We start from the raw sequence: 18378 nt of genomic DNA, 5'->3' as shown, positions 1-18378 counted from the left end.
GTGCCCGACGCTCCGCCGCAGCAGCCGCTGCCGCTGCCCGGCGCGGCACCGCAACAGCCGCTGCAGCTGCAGCAGCCACCGCCGGTCAGCTCCGTCGCCCAGTATGGGATGCCCTACGACGGGAGTGCGACGACCTCGTTCCCATCAGCGCCGCCGCCATCCCAGAGCGTCCACATCCAGCAGATCAAGTCCCCGTCGTCGCCGTCACCACTTCCGTCTTGGATCGCTACCCGCCACGTGTCAGCGGCCGTGAGGCTGCAGGCTGCTGCGCGCGGCCTCCTAGCGCGTCAGTGTGTGCAAGAGATGCGTGGTCTGCAGCTGCCGCTCCTCCAAGTTGCCCTTCGCTGCGCAAAGGACCTTGATCTCGTCCGCTGCGTCGGGGATCTTGGGCATGCGGTTTCCCCCGCGGGCGACGGGCATGCTGTTTTCCCCACGGGCAGCGACCTCAAAGTCTGCGACATCGGCAGTTGGGGGGGCGCACCCCTCCTCGTCATTCTCCATCGCAAGCCCTCCACTCTTCCCTGTGCGGTGCAGAACAACAGTCGTCCAGCGGGGAGAAGGCAGGGTGTCACCGACAGGAGCGCACCATGTAGCACCACTGCTTTCCGCCGCCGGCCGCCGCGAGGGCGCCTCTGCTGGTCGCTCTTGCAACCACTTCCAGGTGGCCATACACATGCACTCCTTTGGTCCAGGTGGTGTCCATGGGATCCAGGTGGCTGTACACGTGCACGTCCGACGTGCAGATGGTGTCCACTTTTTGTTGAGGGATCCAAAATAAAGCGTCCCAGTCCATTTCCGGTTGAGAGTCATAAAACAAGCCGAGATGTAAAAGGCTTGTTTTTAGGTGTTCGGTTTGTGATGCGTCGAGTCATGGTTATAAGTTGGTTAGGCTGCAGCTCGAGGACAAGCTGCATGTTCAGGTGGGGTGTAGTGTTAGAGTACGTAATGGGCCTAATGGGCCCATTAGTCTTAGGGTTAATTTGAGATAAGGGTTGCTTGCTTAGGGGTCAAGTAAGCCTTGCTTGGGAGTCAAGTAAACCTCTCTATATAAAGAGAGGATATTTATCAATCTAATCAAGCAAGAATTAAGAAGGAAATCCCTTCCCTCTTGCCCGGCCGTGGGCAAAAAAGGCCCCCGGCCGGCCCTCTCGCGCCCTCCTTCTAGCAGCGCCATAACATTGGTTCAAACCACTAGAAATTAGGATTGGTAATATGAATAGACTGATTCGAAGTACAAACGAAACATTGGCTAGGCAAGATGCAAATATCCGTATATAGAAGCATGTGAATCAATCTGTCCATAAGACATAATTCTGCCTACTGTTAAAACTAGTCTAGGTAGCACATCTCAAGCTTATATCATACACAAGAACGTAAGGTAAATAATAAGAGGAGAAATGCGGGATAGAGAAGAGAATGCAAAAATAAATACTTCCTGAGATAAGCTTGATTGAAGTCCTGGAGATGGAAATTGAGTATATGAGCCACTTGCTGGAAACCAGCCAATTTACTGTAGAATCAGATTTAATCATTCAATGCACTTTTTGAATGAAACTTCATATTATTTCCCAATTAACAGTATATTTATTTATTTAATTTTAATATCGTCTGAAGGAGGCAAAGTGAGCTTCACAATGCATTAGTTTAGTTGACAAAATGTTAGAATTGATTTTGTTTGCTGCATGACAGGTCAATGTGCAAAGCGTAAGTGTGTGAGTAATCACCTCGACAGGAATAGTGCGGTCTCCAGCTATCCTCTCTAGGTATTTTATGTCCTTCCACTTTGTCCTTGCAGGCCAATGATCAATGCAGCCGCTGAGTATAACAGGGGACTCACGTAAAAAGTAATCATGTATAAATGCCTCCAAAGAAATGCATGTCCGCCGCTCGATTCGCTTGCAAGATAGGGATTTCACCGGCAGAACTTTGAGCGCCTGAGACAGATTATCATTAAGTGCGTTGCAATAAAAAAAGGGATTAAATATAATTAGTAAATTACATAATAATATATTGGAGAAATCATATGTCCATAATCCTATGATAATTTTGAACAATATGCTTAAACTAAGTGGGGGTGCCAAACCAAAACCCTATGAGATGGGTAACCCTCTAAGAAACTTCCAAATTTATGTAGTTTGAAACGAATATAAACAGGAAAAGTAGTGCTTTGGAAAAACCTGTGAAAACTAACCCCATAAGTTCTACAATGTGCAAGGATGAAATAATTGCTAGCAAAGGTGTCTCTGTGTTGCAATGGACCCATAATAGACTAATACCCTAGCTTTCGTATATACCACAATAAAAAGGAGTTTTGGTATATATCACAAAAAATATGTTAGAATTCACCCAAAGTATGTTCCTCTTATCTGTTTGGACAGTGGTGGAGACAGCACCCGGTGAGCCGGGGCAGTTGCCCGGGCTCCCATGGTGCAAGTCCACGGAGCTCTAGTAGAGAAAATTGGGCTAAGTGAGAGTATGTTTGGGCAAAAACTAATTAACTTAGCAACACTTGGATCTTGCACTGGCTCTAAACTTGAGATGGCTCAGCCACTGTGTTTGGATGAGGTGGGAAGGGATGGGGCTGGTCTGAAGAGATAAAGGGGTTTCAGCAAATGTGGAGCTGAGTGGTGGGATCTTTTGCAAAAATGCCACAACTTACCTTGCATACGTTAGATGCAGATCGGATGGTCAGAAATGGTGGATGGTAGACACACCATCATCACCAATTGGGTTTCTATAGGAGTAGATATATCCCAACAATACATCACTTTATATGGACATCCCTCACCTAAAGGAGTATTGACGGTGTTATGGCCCAGGGGTGCCTCATCATACCGGAAACCGGCCAGAGTAGGCCGGCCAGGCCCCCCTAGGTCGGTTCCTGCCTGGGCCGTTGTACCGGCCCATGGCCCGACAACAAGGACTCAGAGGCCTTGGAGTACACAACAAGGAAGCCAACGTCCAGAAGGACCCCTCCGCAACTGACTAAGAGCATGTAACCCTAGACCCCGGTACCCAGGCGGGGCTAGCTAGTCGATACACAAGAATCTAGAGTTGGAACTCAATCCCTCGATCATCTTTGTAACCCCTATACACAATCAATACAACCAAGCAGGAAGAAGGGTCTTACCTCCTCCGTGAGGGCCTGAATCTGGATAAATCCTTCCATGTTTCCCATCCGATTTACTCGTCTGGCCAGAGTACCCTACCGAGGGATCTGCCAGAAATAACTCCGACAGTAGCGAACGCAGAGATCAGATGAGATCTACAATTTAAGTCGGTGTCTTCGCGTCGGGGCATATGTCCGCGTTTGGCACGATGTGCTATATCGCCGATTCGACTGGCCGTCTCAGGCTCGTCGAAACCTTTGCAATAGGTCGGATTGTCCACTTCGGAAAACTGGAGTTCATCACCAGTTCTTGCGGCGAGCTTATCCTCTAGGGCCTAGCTCCTAGTTAGGCTCAAGAGCGGCCGGCAACCTTCATCAACCGACCCACCTCGCACGTCATCGCCAACATTGACACACTACATGACGTCCTGGAAGGAGCCGGTGATAGGAACTTGAAAGCACATTCAATCCCTTGGTGGTTTTGGTAAGTCATGTCAACATACATGCCGTTGGACTAATGTTTTTCCTTGAGTATATTTCAGGAAGAGTTCAACTTAGTCAAACCTTTGGATTGAGAAGTGGACCCTTCAAGCTGCTAAGGAATGGCGTTGGCAAAGCTTCAAGACTCTACATTTTCGGTTAAGTGATCCAAGATCACATTGAGTCCGTATGAAAGCCAATACTATTAAAAGGGGATGAGGTTTTGATGATGGTCTAATTGAGTGCTTAGGGAGATTGCTCCAAAACCCTCGGCCATAGTCTCTCATTCATCTATCTCCACAACGCTAAAGTCCATCTCGGTCCCACCCAAACACATTCAACCGGACTCACCGAGATACACTTGACATAGCCACTGCCTAAACCCTAGCGTCTCGGTCTCACTGAGTTGGCCCTTCGGTCCCACCGAAGAGCACTTGCCAACCTTATGTTGTCAAGTGAAAATCAATTGAAATTTCCGAATGGTTTCAGTCAGTGACACCTAAGTGTGGAAAGTGCTTAGGTCAGCTTGACTCGGTCCCACTGAGAGGTTTCATCTGGTCTCACCAAAAAATCTAAAGTTCAAACCTTTTGTACAAGTTGGTCTCACTGAGTGGTTTCATCCGGTCCCGCTGAAGTGTGCACAAAGGTGTGTAAGGGTTGTATTTTTAGTGATGGTTATATATACCCCCACCCATCCACCAACTCTCAGAGAGCAGCCAATTCGAAGCTTACACTTGCCATATTCATTTTCTGAGAGAGAACCACCTACACTTGTGTTGAGATCAAAGGCTTTCCACTCCAACCATAGGACTTTGATCTCTAGCCTCCCCAAGTTGCTTTCCACTCCAACCCCTCTCCTACCACATAGCCAAATCCGTGAGAGAATGTTTGAGTGTCGAGGAGACTATCTTTTGAAGCACAAGAGCAAGGAGTTCCTCCTCAACAACATCATCTATTACCTTTTGGAGTGTGGTGTCTCCTAGATTGGTTAGGTGTCACTTGGGAGCCTCCAATGCTTGAGGAGCGAACCACGGAGTTTATAAGGGCAAGGAGACCGCCTACTTCGCAAAGATCTACCCCAAGTGAGGCTGGTCCTTCGTGGGCATAAGCCGTGATGGAATAGACAAGATTGCTTCTTCATGGACCCTTCATGGACTCGCGCAGCCGTTATCCCCGGATTGACGTCTCCATCAACATCGATGTACGATAGCACCACCTATCAGAACCACGAGAAAAATCTTTGTGTCACCCTTCGTTTGCAAAATCTCCTAAACTCTACTCCTCACTTTCTTGCACTTGCATGTCATATACTTTTCGCTGCTCATACTTTAGATATGCATGTGTAGGGTATATTGCACTGCTTGCTATCTAACTGGTGCTAAAATCTGCCTAAGTTTCAAGAGAATTAAAAATTGCACCTTTTGCCTGATTAATGTCTACCCTCCCCCACCCCTCTAGACCTATCCTTTCGATCCTACATAACTCTAGGACCTCAATGAGGAAATGTAACCCGGCCGAGAGTTGCCCGGAGGCAATCCCGATATCGCCAACATTCCGTCCTTGGCGGGCGACATCGACGTACAAGTGCTACATTGTGGAGACGGGGGCCTCTCGGAAAGCCGTCGAAGACAACGCCACTGAGACCTTATCTGAGGAGTTGGGCGAAGAAAAGTTGAACTTCCCGATCACAGGCACGGGATCCCACTAGCTTGAAGATGGAAGAAACACGACAGAAGATCCTGAAGGCACTCAAGAAAACCAATAAGGAGAAGAATTGCTTGTTGTGAAGGCAGGCCGATCTACTGCAGTCCGTAGAACTGCTAAACGCCTGCCCCGACCGCGACCTCCCAGTTGATGGTGCAGCCGCTCTACCGCAATCTGGCAAGGAAGTCAATAGCCATATCAATGGCCCGGCGTCACCTCCACCGCCGGCTTTCCGCACGCATGCCAAAAACATGCAGGCAGCGGCCGAAGTATTCGGGAACATCACCCTTCCTGCTCAGATCGGGCGCAGTCTGAGGAGGGACTGGCACTCCTGAAGACGGCGGTCGTCCAGCAAAACGTCTACGCCATATCCAAAAGCACAACCGCAACCACGAGTGACATCCGCTCAACGGCAAGCTTGGCATCTCGGTCAAGCAGCCGGGCGCTTCCCCATGCTGGTCAGATCAGCGGATGGCGCGGTTGCACGAGGACGCCAGACGTCTAGGCTGGTCGTTCAATGAACAAGACCGCGTCACCGGCCGAGACGACGCACGCCACATCGTCACCGCCCTGCAAACAGATGCCTGACATACCAACCCCGTGTCCGGCATGCTTTGCTGACGATATAGTCGACTATAAGTTCTCGGACTATTTCCATCTATGCCTTGTCGACAAGTACGACGCAGAATAAAACTCAAAGCTTTGGTTGGCTGACTACGTAACAGCCGTGCAGCTGGTTAACGGGGATTCTTTCCACGCTATCAAGTACATGTCAATCATGCTGAAAGGCTCGGTCCGTGCTTGGTTAAACACTCAGCTACCCAAGTCAATCTTCTGCTGGAACGGCATACATCATGAGTTTATGGCAAACTTCATGGGCACTTACCAGAGGCCGGCCAGCCAGCATGGCCTTAGGAACGTCATACTCGCTGGCTCAAAAAGAAGAACGAGATTGTCGACATCACCGATGTTGAGGCCATTACAACATTAAAAAATGGATGTCAAGGCAAGCTGTTGACGCGTGACCTGCGCAAGGCAACTCAATGAAACATGGCGGACTCATGAAATAGCTATTGCCTACGCTTCCGATTAGGAGGCCTGGGTGGCCCAACAAAAGATCATGATGGCCCCGACACATCGCAACAATCCTGGAACCTCCGGGGTGAAAGATAAGTATGGTCGTCCTCGGTGCAATAACGACAACCGTAACCAGAAGCGCTAGAATGACGAGCACGGAGATGAAAAGGTCAACACCGAGTTCGAAGGCCGGCGCCAGTGCGCTCTCGGGCAGAAGTAGAACCAGTGCTCAGACAAAAAGAAGCAAGGTGGTCCTGACTTTGACGAGATCATGGGCAGGCATGCGATTACCACTCACCAGAGGACCCTAGTCTCCCTAGGGCCAACTACACAAACAGACAATGCTATTGCCATTAGAGAGCAATGCGGGAAGCCAGCAAGAACAAAGACGATGCCGACCATAATAGGCATGACCCGACCAAAGATGGCCGGGGTGGCAACTCAAGCAGTGGCAACGACGAGGCCGGCGCAAACATCAAGACAGTGAACATGATCTTCCGCATGGTCAAGTCCAAGAGGGCACAAAAGCTCGCCGATAGAGAGGTCTATGCTACGAAGCCCGCAGTGCCACAATTTCCTGGACTGGTCGAATCAACTGATCTCCTTCGACCAAAGCAATCACACACGCAACATTCCCCATCCTGAGAAGGCCACCTTGGTCCTCGACCCGATAGTTGAAGGCTGCCACCTCACCAGAGTCCTCATGGACGGTAGCACCACTCTCAACCTTTTGTACGTCCAGATGCTAAAGATGGAAATTCCGAAGTCCCGCATCAGGTCGTCCGACACAAGGTTCATGGGAATCATCCTGGGCATGAAGGCCCAGCCTCTGGGTCAGATCACCCTGGAATTGGTGTTCGGCACGTCGGACAACTACTGCCTTGAGAGCCTTTGCTTTGAAGTCGTTCCATGCAAAAGCGGCTATCATGTGCTCCTCGGCAGACCGACTTTTGCCAAGTTTGTCGTGGTGCCACACTATGCATATCTGAAGATGAAGATGCCGGGCCCCAAGGCAGTCATCACAGCGTCCGGCAACTACCAAAAATCCTACAAGGCCGACAAGGCTATGGTGGCACTGGCTGGAGAGGCGACCGCAACAGATGAGCTTGCCGACATGCGCGAGGTAGTCGACAAAGACGATATCATCATGACCAAGAAACAGAAGCCGGGCTCTTCGTTCTAGCCGGCCAAGACATCGAAAGCTTCCAGGTCCACCCTACAAATTCCTCCAAGAAAGCTCACATCGGGACCACCTTGGACCCGAAAGAGGAAAGCGCGCTCTGCGACTTCCTCTGTGAGAACTGGGACATCTTCTCCTGGCAGCTATCCGATATGCCAGGCATCCAAGCGAATCGCAAAGCACAACCTAAACATACAGAAATTAGCCCGGCCTATCAAACAGATGTTGTGGCAGTTCTCGTAAGGAAAGCGCAGGGCCATGGGCGAGGAGATTGCGTAACTCTTGGAGGCTGGATTCATTGGGAAGTAAAGCACCCGACCTGGTTAGCAAACCCAATCATGGTGCCGAAAAAGAACGACACATGGAGCCTTTGTGTCAATTATAAAGACATCAATAAGGTTTGCCCGAAAGAACCATATCCACTCTCCGGCATCGATCAGATTATCGACGCCACCGGGCACTAGTTGTTCTCGTTTGTGGACGCGTACTTCGGGTCCCACCGGATCCGAATGAAGATGGCCGATCAGGAGGCCACCTATTTCATCACGCCGTACAGGCCGTTCTAGTATATCACCATGCCTTTTAGGTTGAAGAACACATGAGCCACGTACCAGCGTACGATGCACAAATGCCTGGATAAGCAAGTCGGCGTACGATGCACAAATGTGGTTAGTGCAGTCCTGGTGGTCGAACACAAGGAGGTGGGCCACACATACAAAGTCCAGAGGTCGGTCTACTATGTTTCTGAGGTGCTTTCGCCGTGCAAGACCAGATACTCGCATTATCAATAGATCGCGTACACCGTCTTCATGGCGTTCCGGAAACTGCGGCACTATTTTCAGGCCTGCCCCCCATTCTGTAGCAAACCAAGTCCCCCTGATATAATCAACAACAAAGATGCGACTAGCCAAATTGCCAAATGGGCCTTGGAATTTTTTTAGAAAAGAGGCGCTTGCCCAGCCTTAAACTGAGGCCCTTACAAATCCACAAGTTTGTAAAGTGCAAAGACAACCGACAAAAGGAAACAGGGATACATGCCAAATGGGCCCTGGAATTGATGTCCTTCGAGATCAAATTCCAGCCTCGCGGAGCTATCAAAGCGCAGGTCTTGCCGATTTTGTTGTGGAGTGGACGGAGGACCAGCAACCTCACCGAGGAATTGATTATAAGCATTGGATCATGTACTTTGATGGTTCAAAGATGCTTCCTGGCTTGGGGGCTGGGGTAGTCGGTACGTTATGTGCTCCAAATTTATATATTGACTCCAACAACGCAGCTGACTACGAGGCACTCCTATCACGGCCTTCGATGGCCATAACCATGGGCATACAGCGGCTTGAGGTATGGGGGGATTCTGACATCACTACCATGGGGGAACCTCGAAGATCTGAGCCCGGGGGACTACCAAAATTAAGTCCTAGTGTCAAACTATTATGTGTCATGCCTGCTAGGTGTCTCAACCTGAAATTATCTAGCAGATCATTAAACTTAATCGGACAAGTCAAGTCATTACAACACTATGGTTGCTAAGTGGCTGCTAGGTGCTAGAACTTGTGGTACTTCTGTACACTTGGTATATCATCCCACTGAACCAATCCATCTGCCACATTCCGCCTGCCTAAATGACTAACCTATTCAGCGACACCGCAAGCTTCTTCCTATGGTGGTCGGCAGCAACCAGCGCTTGCCCAGCTAGATTATGTTAGGGACTCAACTCCCTCATCATGCTCGTCGCCTGGGCTGCCTGGAAGCACCGAAACGCCGCTGTCTCCGATGGCCTACGGCCGTCTAACACCGACCTTGTGCACGCCATCAAGGATAAAGCCACGCTTTGGGCTCGTGCGGGAGCCAAAAGGCTGCTAAATGTTATTCCTGTATCCTGATTTTTAGATGTTGAGGCTGAGCATCCTCCATCATGCTCATCTTGCACTCTTTGGGACGCCAACTTGTGTACGCCCCGTCGAGTTGCTTCCCCCCTCTCTCCTTTGTATTCATTTGTTACTCTCCTCCCCTATCAATGCAATGATACGAAACAATGCCTATTCACGAAAAAAAAAACTAACCTATTCAGAAGAACAGGTTCAGCCATTTATGAATTTATGAGATAAAGTGAATTATAAAGCTAAAGCATGCTTGGTTTGTAGCCAAAAATTGGCTAGCCAATATTTCGGCATGCGAACATTTGGGAACCCCAGAACTTGCCAATAGAAATTAGCAAAATAAATTGCCTAAACATTCTGGCTGCAACCTAGGATGCAAAAAGTAACACTGGCTGCAACGCGCACAGGAGATAGTGGCCCACTTGAGGATTTCCAGCCAGTGATGCAGAAAATTGTCTGGAGTGAACCACTCGGCCGAACAAATTACCGGCAATAGCAGCATACTGCTGGTAATTCTAGCTCTGCATTTTCATGCACCAATCTTAAGAAAGGAAACTCACAGATGGCAGGCCAACAGAATAGAAGTACTCACATCGCCGAGGTCTCGATTCCTACTGAGCCCTTCCCTCCACCTCTCCACGTTTCTGCCGGCGTCTCCCGCACCGTCGCCTTCGCCCTCGCGTTTTCCATTGGCAGGGACTTGCGCAATAGCTGCTTCGAGCTCTGCGCGGAGGAGGTCGCCACCCATGATGAGGCCCATGTCGAGCGCTCGGAGCGCCGCGCGGCGGTCGTCACCGGCGCGGAGGCTCGCGACGTGGAGGCAAGCGAGCGCATAGGCGTGCCGCCACGCAGGCTCCACCGCGCTCCACGGCCCCGAGTGCAGCTGCTCCCATGCCATCTCCCCCGCCGCCTCCGCCGCGCGCAGGTCCCCCGCGGCCGCCTTCTCCGCGGAGGCCACGAAGGCGAAGCCCCCCTCCTCGGTGATCTGCCGCAGCAGCATCGCCCGTTTCTCTCCTCCCGCCGCCGCTGCCGCTGTACCCGTCGGCTCGCCGGTGTCCATCTCGGAGTCGCTGAGCCCTTGGAAAAGCGCAAAAGCGGAGGTGATGAGGAGTGGAAAGGGAAGGAGATATTTTCGGGTGCCCCTGTGGGTCCGTGGTCGTTGCGCTGCTTACTCGGATTCGGGTGTGAGGTGGATTGATTGGATTTACGATTGTGCCCTCACTCCTAGTAAGATATGAGATATTTTCGAGCCGGATACTTGAGCTCAGATGTGAGGCAGAGGAGCAAGATTTACTTTTCTACCCTTGATCGTGGTCAGGCTAAGATATTTTCTGAGTAAAGATATTTGTACGTGAACGGCTAGTAAAGACCGCGGGAGTATCGGTGTATCACAACTTCACAAGGTTTCCTCCCTAGTCACGTTACGTATTTTCGAGCTACATAAATACTATATACTCCTTCCTATTGAAAAAAGTGTGCGTCTATCACACTTACTCCATTTTGGATCGGACGAAGTACCTCCGTTCACATTCCTATGAGATGTTTTAGATATTTCAATGTAGACCGCATAAAACTCAAATAAGTAAAGAAATATATTAAAAATATGTCTATACACATCTGATTCATAAAAAGGTTAAAACAGCTTATATTCATAAACAAAAGGAGAATAACCTTTTGACGGGGCGAAAGGTTGGAGCACCGATTCATATGCAAATGGTACCGATAATATCCATTTCGAATCTGTATTCGCATATGCTTTTAGGAATATGGGATGCATTTACATGATATGTAACCGGGAATGTTGTTCAACTATTTGAATAATGTTTCTCGTGAACTATTTGCAAGTGATTATGTCCGTACTATGATAGTATTTGCCTTGATGTTTACTAATGACAGAAAACGAATATCATTACCCATGTCCTTCTTTGGCCGACTAGGGCTACTCAATAGCCGGTGAAACAGCGCATGCGGCCGTGGTATCCAAAGGTTGGGCAGACATTCGAAAACACGCGCATTCGAGCAGTTGCATCGTGATAGGCCTGGCAGATACCCCAAAGCACGACAACCGGGCCATCGCAAGCGGGTTTGCAAATGTACTCCTCTATACAATGACTTGAAAATACAGCTCGTGGAATAATGCAAACTGATGGTGTCGGATTCCCCATACGGAGTTGCGCAGTTTGATCACGTTTAATTCGGTAGACAATTGAAGTGGTGTGCCTTCTTGTGTACCCGGTTGAGCAATGCCGACTGGTAGGGGCCTGAACATCCATCTAGGCGATGAGTCGGGCACACCGGTTGTTGGGGATATAACCCCACGGTGTGACCCGCCCAGGAGGGGCCGGGTTACACTGTTGGCAACTCAGTAATAAAGTTAAGAAGGCCCAAGAAGCCAAGACATGAAAGCCTGGAGGCGGCTTACGACGTGGGCTGATTAAAGGCCCAAGACTCGGAGACGGAGCATGACCCGGAGGTGTAAGCCACCCAACGGCGACTTGCCTAGCAAGGCAAGGCGACTTACAACCAGGGTTGGTCACGTTGAGTGACCCGACCCGAACTCTTGTAAAGCCCAGGGCCTCGACCTGTGTATATAAAGGCGAGTCCCCGCGGCGGGTAAAGTTAAGTTACAATCAATTGATAGCTAGGTTAAGCGATTCCGCTCTCTTGTAATCGATACTCAATCAATACAACATAAAAGCAGGACGTAGGCTTTTACCTCGTTGGTGAGGGGCCGAACCTGGGTAAACTCGTGTGTCTCTCGTCCTGCTCAACTCCTTTAAGCTAATCACCATAGCCATGGCCTTGCACCTAAGTCCTTTCACGAGGACATCTACCGTGACAAAACCACGACAGTTGGCGCCCGCCGTGGGGCCAGCGCATGGTGGTTTCGAGTTCTTGAAGGGCTCCTTCGCAGGGATCGAGGGGATACGCCGTTGGCAGGATGACCAAGAGTCACCGCGACAAGCTCTACATCGACGATGCTGGCTGGGGCCCCGAGGCCGACTCAATCGAGTACGGGTACCGGGTCCCCTTCGGCGGGATTCACATCTTCATCGGCAAGATTGGCATATCAGAGCCTGAGCCGGACATCTGCGCCGAGATCGTCGAGCCGGCTTGGCGCACTCAACCCGCCAAGGTTCAACCTGACCGGAAGCATGTTTTTGTCGGATTCACGCATGGCACGGATCTTGCAGAGGATTCTTGTAAGTGCATCAAGTGCCACCCCTAGCTAGTTGGTTTTGGAGTATTGATAACAAACATGGTTGAGGGACTAATGTGTTTGTGAGAATTGCAGGATAACACAGGTAGTGTCCCTCATTGATTCGGTTTACCTACCAGAGATGACCCCTAAAAATGTGAGAAGACATTGAAGACAATGGTGGTTCGTGAAGACATTCACGACGAAGATTATGTCGCGTGAAGCTATTGGCTTGAAGACTATGGAGTGCGAAGACATAGTTGTTTCGTAGTTTCCTTTTTCTTCTCATTGAGTCATAGGAACCACCGTACTGTTAAGTGGGGTCCAAGTGAACAAAGTCAGAGTGACTGAAGTGATGCTCAACCAAATCCTATGTCTTCGAGCGAAGATAATGAGAGCAAATCTTATCCAGAGCTAGATGAGTCAGCTTTGCTTGTAGCTCAAGACAAGCTGCCACGTGTGTTTGAAATCTGACCGTTGGACACATGTCAGTTCCTTAGTGACCCAGGGTCATTTCAGACATATCAGGTCGGATTGCCTCCTGGCTAGCCCACCCCCTACACCATAAATTGGTGACTGCTCAGAGTTAGTGCATGACTTTTGTCGTTTGAGAGCAACCCACCTCTGAAGCATTTGAGAGAGAAATCCTTGCAAGGACAAAGGCCAAAACACCCACAGCCAAAGAGTGTTAGGCATCACTGAAGTCTTTCTGTCCGCGTGATCTGAAGACTTGTTACACTTGAGGACTGTGAATCCTCCAGCCGGTTAGGCGTCGCGTTCTGAGCATCCAAGAGTCATTGTGGATTGCCGGTGAACGAAGTCTGTGAAGGTTTGGAAGTCTACCTCAAAGACTTACCAGAGTGATTGAGCAAGGACTGACTGTCCTTAGCTCAAGGGGAATAAGGTGAAGACATGGTCTTTTGAGTTAAATCTCAGCCTCCCTAACCAGACGTACAGTTGTCACAGCAACCCGAACTGGTCTACCAAATCCTTGTCTTCGTCAAGCTTCTGGTTCTATCCTCTACTCTCCCTACTTTACAGTTGTCTTCGTGAAGTCATTGCTTGCCTGTCTAATCTGTTTGACTTCACACTGTGAAGACCATTATCTATTTAGCTTCGTACTATCTATCTTTCTGGTCCTGTCTACCTAGTTGCAATTAGTCTTCACGCTTTCGTTATGTTGTATGTTAGACTTATGCTTGCTATGCTTACTATTTAGGCTCAGTTTACCCGTTTGTCTTCAAAGCCACCGTGTTTTGAAGACTTTCATAGAAATCGCGTATTCACCCCCCTCTAGTCGATAACTAGCACTTTCAATTTGTATCAGAGCAAGGTACTCCCTTGTTCTATATGATTTGGTTTAACCACCTGGAGTTTTAGCTATGTCGACTGCAGGGATAATCAAGGTCTCCGCTGTGTGCCCCGTCTTCGATGGCACTGACTACCCCTACTGGAAGAACAAGATGCGCATGCATCTTGAAGCCATTGATGTTAATCTTTGGTATGTCGTCAAGACTGGCGTTCCCAAAGTCGCTGAAGGCGTCACCGCTGCTGATGTCAAGAGAGTTGCTCAATTGGACTCAACCGCCAAGAACATCATCTGTGGTCATCTGACCAAAGGGCAATATGGCCGTGTGAGTGCACTGGAAACTGCAAAGCTGGTCTGGGACTGTCTGTCCAAGGTCAATGAAGGTGTCTCAACTCAGAGAGACTCAAGAATCGATGTTCTTCGCAATCTCTTCAACCGCTTAAGAGAAACGACAATAAAAATGTCTAGCTCACGTTCGATCGCTTGACTGATATCACCAATGAGCTGCATGCTCTCAGCCCCACTGAGATCACCAAGCATGAGATCGTGAAGAAGCTTCTGAGAGCACTTGACAGCTCGTTTGACAGCTTAGTCCTGATGATTCAAGAACGTCCTGACTTCAAAGATCTCGATCCGTCTGACATACTCGAGAGGCTCAACACACATGAGTTTCAGCTATCTGAGAAGCGTGATGTCTATGGTCCCAACTATGGCCGAACCTGTGCTCTGAAGGCAAAGGTTGTTTCCTCATCTGAAGAAGAATCTGACTGTAGCTCTGGCGATCCTGAAGAGCTTGGCAAAGAGCTTGCAATGCTCGTGAGGAAGTTTCAGAAGTTCTCCAAGAAGAATCAATTCAGCAAGTCTTCAAGATCTAGCTCTAAGAATGATGAGGCTTCATCACGTGACTACAAGAAGAGGACTTTCCACAAATGCAAGAAGACAGGCCACTACATCTCTGAGTGTCCTCAGTGGGATAAGGAATCAAATAAGAAGAAGAAGAAGAAGAAGAAGAAGAAGAAGAAGAAGAAGAAGAAGAGCAAGGAATATGATTCTGATGACAAGAAGAAGAAGAAATCTTCAAAATCTTCTTCAAAGTCTTCGTCAAAGTCTTCATCTCACAAGAAGAACTCATCAAGCAAGGCTCTGATACGTCTCCAACGTATCTATAATTTTTGATTGTTCCATGCTATTATATTACCCATTTTGGATGTTTATTGGCTTTACTTTACACTTTTATATCATTTTTGGGACTAACCTACTAACCGGAGGCCCAGCCTGAATTGATGTTTTTTTTGCCTATTTCAGTGTTTCAAAGAAAAGGAATATCAAACGGAGTCCAAACGGAATGAAACCTTCGGGAGCGATCTTTTCGGAACAAACGCAACCCAGGAGACTTGGAGTGGACGTCAAGATGTAAACGAGGCGGCCACGAGGGTGCCCGGCGCGCCCCCTGGGGGTGGGCGCGCCCCCACCCTCGTGGGCCCCTCATTGCTCCACCGACGTACTTCCTTCGCCTATATATACTCTCGTACCCTGAAAACATCGGAGAGCACCACGAAAACCTAATTCCACCGCCGCAACCTTCTGTATCCGTGAGATCCCATCTTGGAGCCTTCACGGGCGCTCCGCCGGAGGGGGAATCGACCATGGAGGGCCTCTACATCATCTCCAAGGCCTCTCCGATGAGTTGTAAGTAGTTTACCACAGACCTTCGGGTCCATAGTTATTAACTAGATGGATTCTTCTCTCTCTTTGAATCTCAATACAAAGTTCTCCTCGATCTTCTTGGAGATCTATTCGATGTAACTCTTTTTGCGGTGTGTTTGTCGAGATTCGATGAATTGTGGGTTTATGATCAAGTTTATCTATGAGAAATATTTGAATCTCCTCTGAATTCTTTTATGTGTGATTAAGTTATCTTTGCAAGTCTCTTCGAATTATCAGTTTGGTTTGGCCTACTAGACTGATCTTTCTTGCAATGGGAGAAGTGCTTAGCTTTGGGTTCAATCTTGCGGTGTCCTTTCCCAGTGACAGCAGGGGCAGCAAGGCACGTATTGTATTGTTACCATCGAGGATAAAAAGATGGGGTTTATATCATATTGCATGAGTTTATCCCTCTACATCATGTCATCTTTCTTAATGCGTTACTCTGTTCTTATGAACTTAATACTCTAGATGCAGGCAGGAGTCGGTCGATGTGTGGAGTAATAGTAGTAGATGCAGAATCGTTTCGATCTACTTGTTGCGGATGTGATGCCTATATACATGATCATGCCTGGATAATCTCATAACTATGCACTTTTCTATCAATTGCTCGACAGTAATTTGTTCACTCACCGTAATACTTATGCTATCTTGAGAGAAGCCACTAGTGAAACCTATGGCCCCCGGGTCTATCTTTTATCATATAAGTTTTCCATCTACTTTTATTTGCATCTTTTGCTTTCCAATCTATATCATAAAAATACCAAAATATTTATCTTATCTTATTATCTCTATCAGATCTCACTTCCGCAAGTTACCGTGAAGGGATTGACAACCCCTTTATTGCGTTGGTTGCGAGGTTCTTGTTTGTTTGTGTAGGTGCGTGGGACTTTTGAGGAGCCTCCTACTGGATTGATACCTTGGTTCTCAAAAACTGAGGGAAATACTTACGCTACTTTGCTGCATCACCCTTTCCTCTTCAAGGGAAAAACCAACGCATGCTCAAGAGGTAACGAGAAGGATTTCTGGCGCCATTGCCGGGCAGGTCTTCGCTCAAGTCAAGACATACCAAGTACCCATCACAAACTCATCTCCCTCGCATTACATTATTTGCCATTTGCTTCTCGTTTTCCTCTCCCCCACTTCACCCTTGCCGTTTTATTCGCCCTCTCTTTCCCAATCTCCTCTCTCTTTCGCTTGCCGTTTTGTGTGCTTGTGTGTTGGATTGTTTGTCACGATGGCGCGAGATAATACCAAATTGTTTGACTTTTCCAATACCAATAATAATGATTTCCTTAGCACTCCTATTGCTCCTCTTAATGATGTCGAATCTTGTGAAATCAATGCTGCTTTGCTGAATCTTGTTATGAAAGATCAATTCTCTGGACTTCCTAGTGAAGATGCCGCTACTCATCTAAACAACTTTGTTGATTTGTGTGATATGCAAAAGAAGAAAGATACGGATAATGATATTGTTAAATTAAAGTTATTTCCGTTTTCACTTAGAGATCGTGCTAAAACTTGGTTTTCGTCTTTGCCTAAGAATAGTATTGATTCATGGAATAAGTGCAAAGATGCTTTTATCTCTAAGTATTTTCCTCCCGCTAAGATCATCTCTCTTAGGAACGATATTATGAATTTAAAACAACTTGATCATGAGCATGTTCCCCAATCTTGGGAAAGAATGAAATTAATGATTCACAATTGCCCTACTCATGGTTTGAACTTATGGATGAATATACAAAAAAATTATGCCGGATTGAATTTTGCTTCTAGAAATCTTTTAGATTCGCCGGAGGGAGGTACTTTTATGGAAATCACCTTAGGAGAAGCTAATAAACTCCTTGATAACATTATGGCTAATTATTCTCAATGGCACACCGAAAGGTCTACTAGTAAAAAAGTACATGCTATAGAAGAAATTAATGTTTGGAGTGGAAAGATGGATGAACTTATGAAATTGTTTGCTACTAAGAGTGCTCCTATTGATCCTAATGATATGCCTTTTTCTACTTTGATTGAGAATAATAATGAATCTATGGATGTGAATTTTGTTGGTAGGAATATTTTGGTAACAATGCTTATAGAGGAAACTTTAATCCTAGACCATTTCCTAGCAATTCCTCTAATAATTATGGTAATTCCTACAACAACTCTTATGGAAATTTTAATAAGATGCCCTCTGATTTTGAGAATAGTGTTAAATAATTTATGATCTCTCAAAAGAATTTTAATGCTTTGCTTGAAGAAAAACTGCTTAAAGTTGATGAATTGGCTAGGAACGTTGATAGACTTTTGCTTGATGTTGATTCTTTGAAACTTAGATCTATTCCACCTAAGCATGATATCAATGAGTCTCTCAAAGCCATGAGAATTTCCATTGATGAGTGCAAAGAAAGAACCGCTAGATTGCGTGCTGAGAAAGATTGCTTTGTAAAAGCGTGTTCTTCTAGTCTCCATGAAAATAATGATGAAGATCTAAAAGTTATTGATGTATACCCTATTAAATCCTTGTTTTGAAATATGAATCTTGATAATGATGGGACTGGAGATGAGTCAACTTTAGTTAAAAGGCGTCCCAATGATTCGAAGTTTTTAGATCTTGATGCTAAATTTGGTAAAAGTGGGATTGGAGAGGTCAAGACTTTAAATAGCATTGAACCCACTATTATGGATTGTAAGGAATTTAATTATGATAATTGTTCTTTAATAGATTGTATTTCCTTGTTGCAATCC

General features: G+C 47.4%; 1 protein-coding gene across 5 annotated transcripts in view; it reads right to left on the bottom strand.

The window, feature by feature from the left end:
* The window catches only part of LOC119341255 (lysine-specific demethylase JMJ30-like), an 18770-nt gene extending 8211 nt beyond the window's left edge, over positions 1 to 10559 (bottom strand). For 2 of the 5 annotated variants that reach the window (XM_037613123.1, XM_037613122.1), the window contains exons 1-2: positions 10023 to 10559; positions 1725 to 1934 (exon numbers count right to left, since the gene is read on the bottom strand). In XM_037613123.1, the coding sequence (XP_037469020.1) occupies positions 1725 to 1934; positions 10023 to 10490 (678 nt within the window). In that variant the 5' untranslated portion in view covers positions 10491 to 10559. The remainder of the gene's footprint in view (positions 1 to 1724; positions 1935 to 10022) is intronic. The other 3 variants (XM_037613121.1, XM_037613124.1, XM_037613125.1) reach the window with 2 other exon arrangements.
* Positions 10560 to 18378: the final 7819 nt, after the last annotated feature.

This window comes from Triticum dicoccoides, chromosome 7B, assembly GCF_002162155.2.
Source record: "Triticum dicoccoides isolate Atlit2015 ecotype Zavitan chromosome 7B, WEW_v2.0, whole genome shotgun sequence".
Taxonomy (NCBI): Eukaryota; Viridiplantae; Streptophyta; class Magnoliopsida; order Poales; family Poaceae; genus Triticum; species Triticum dicoccoides.
Note: the sequence above shows the minus strand (reverse complement) of the source record. Positions and strands in the feature narration are given on the sequence as shown.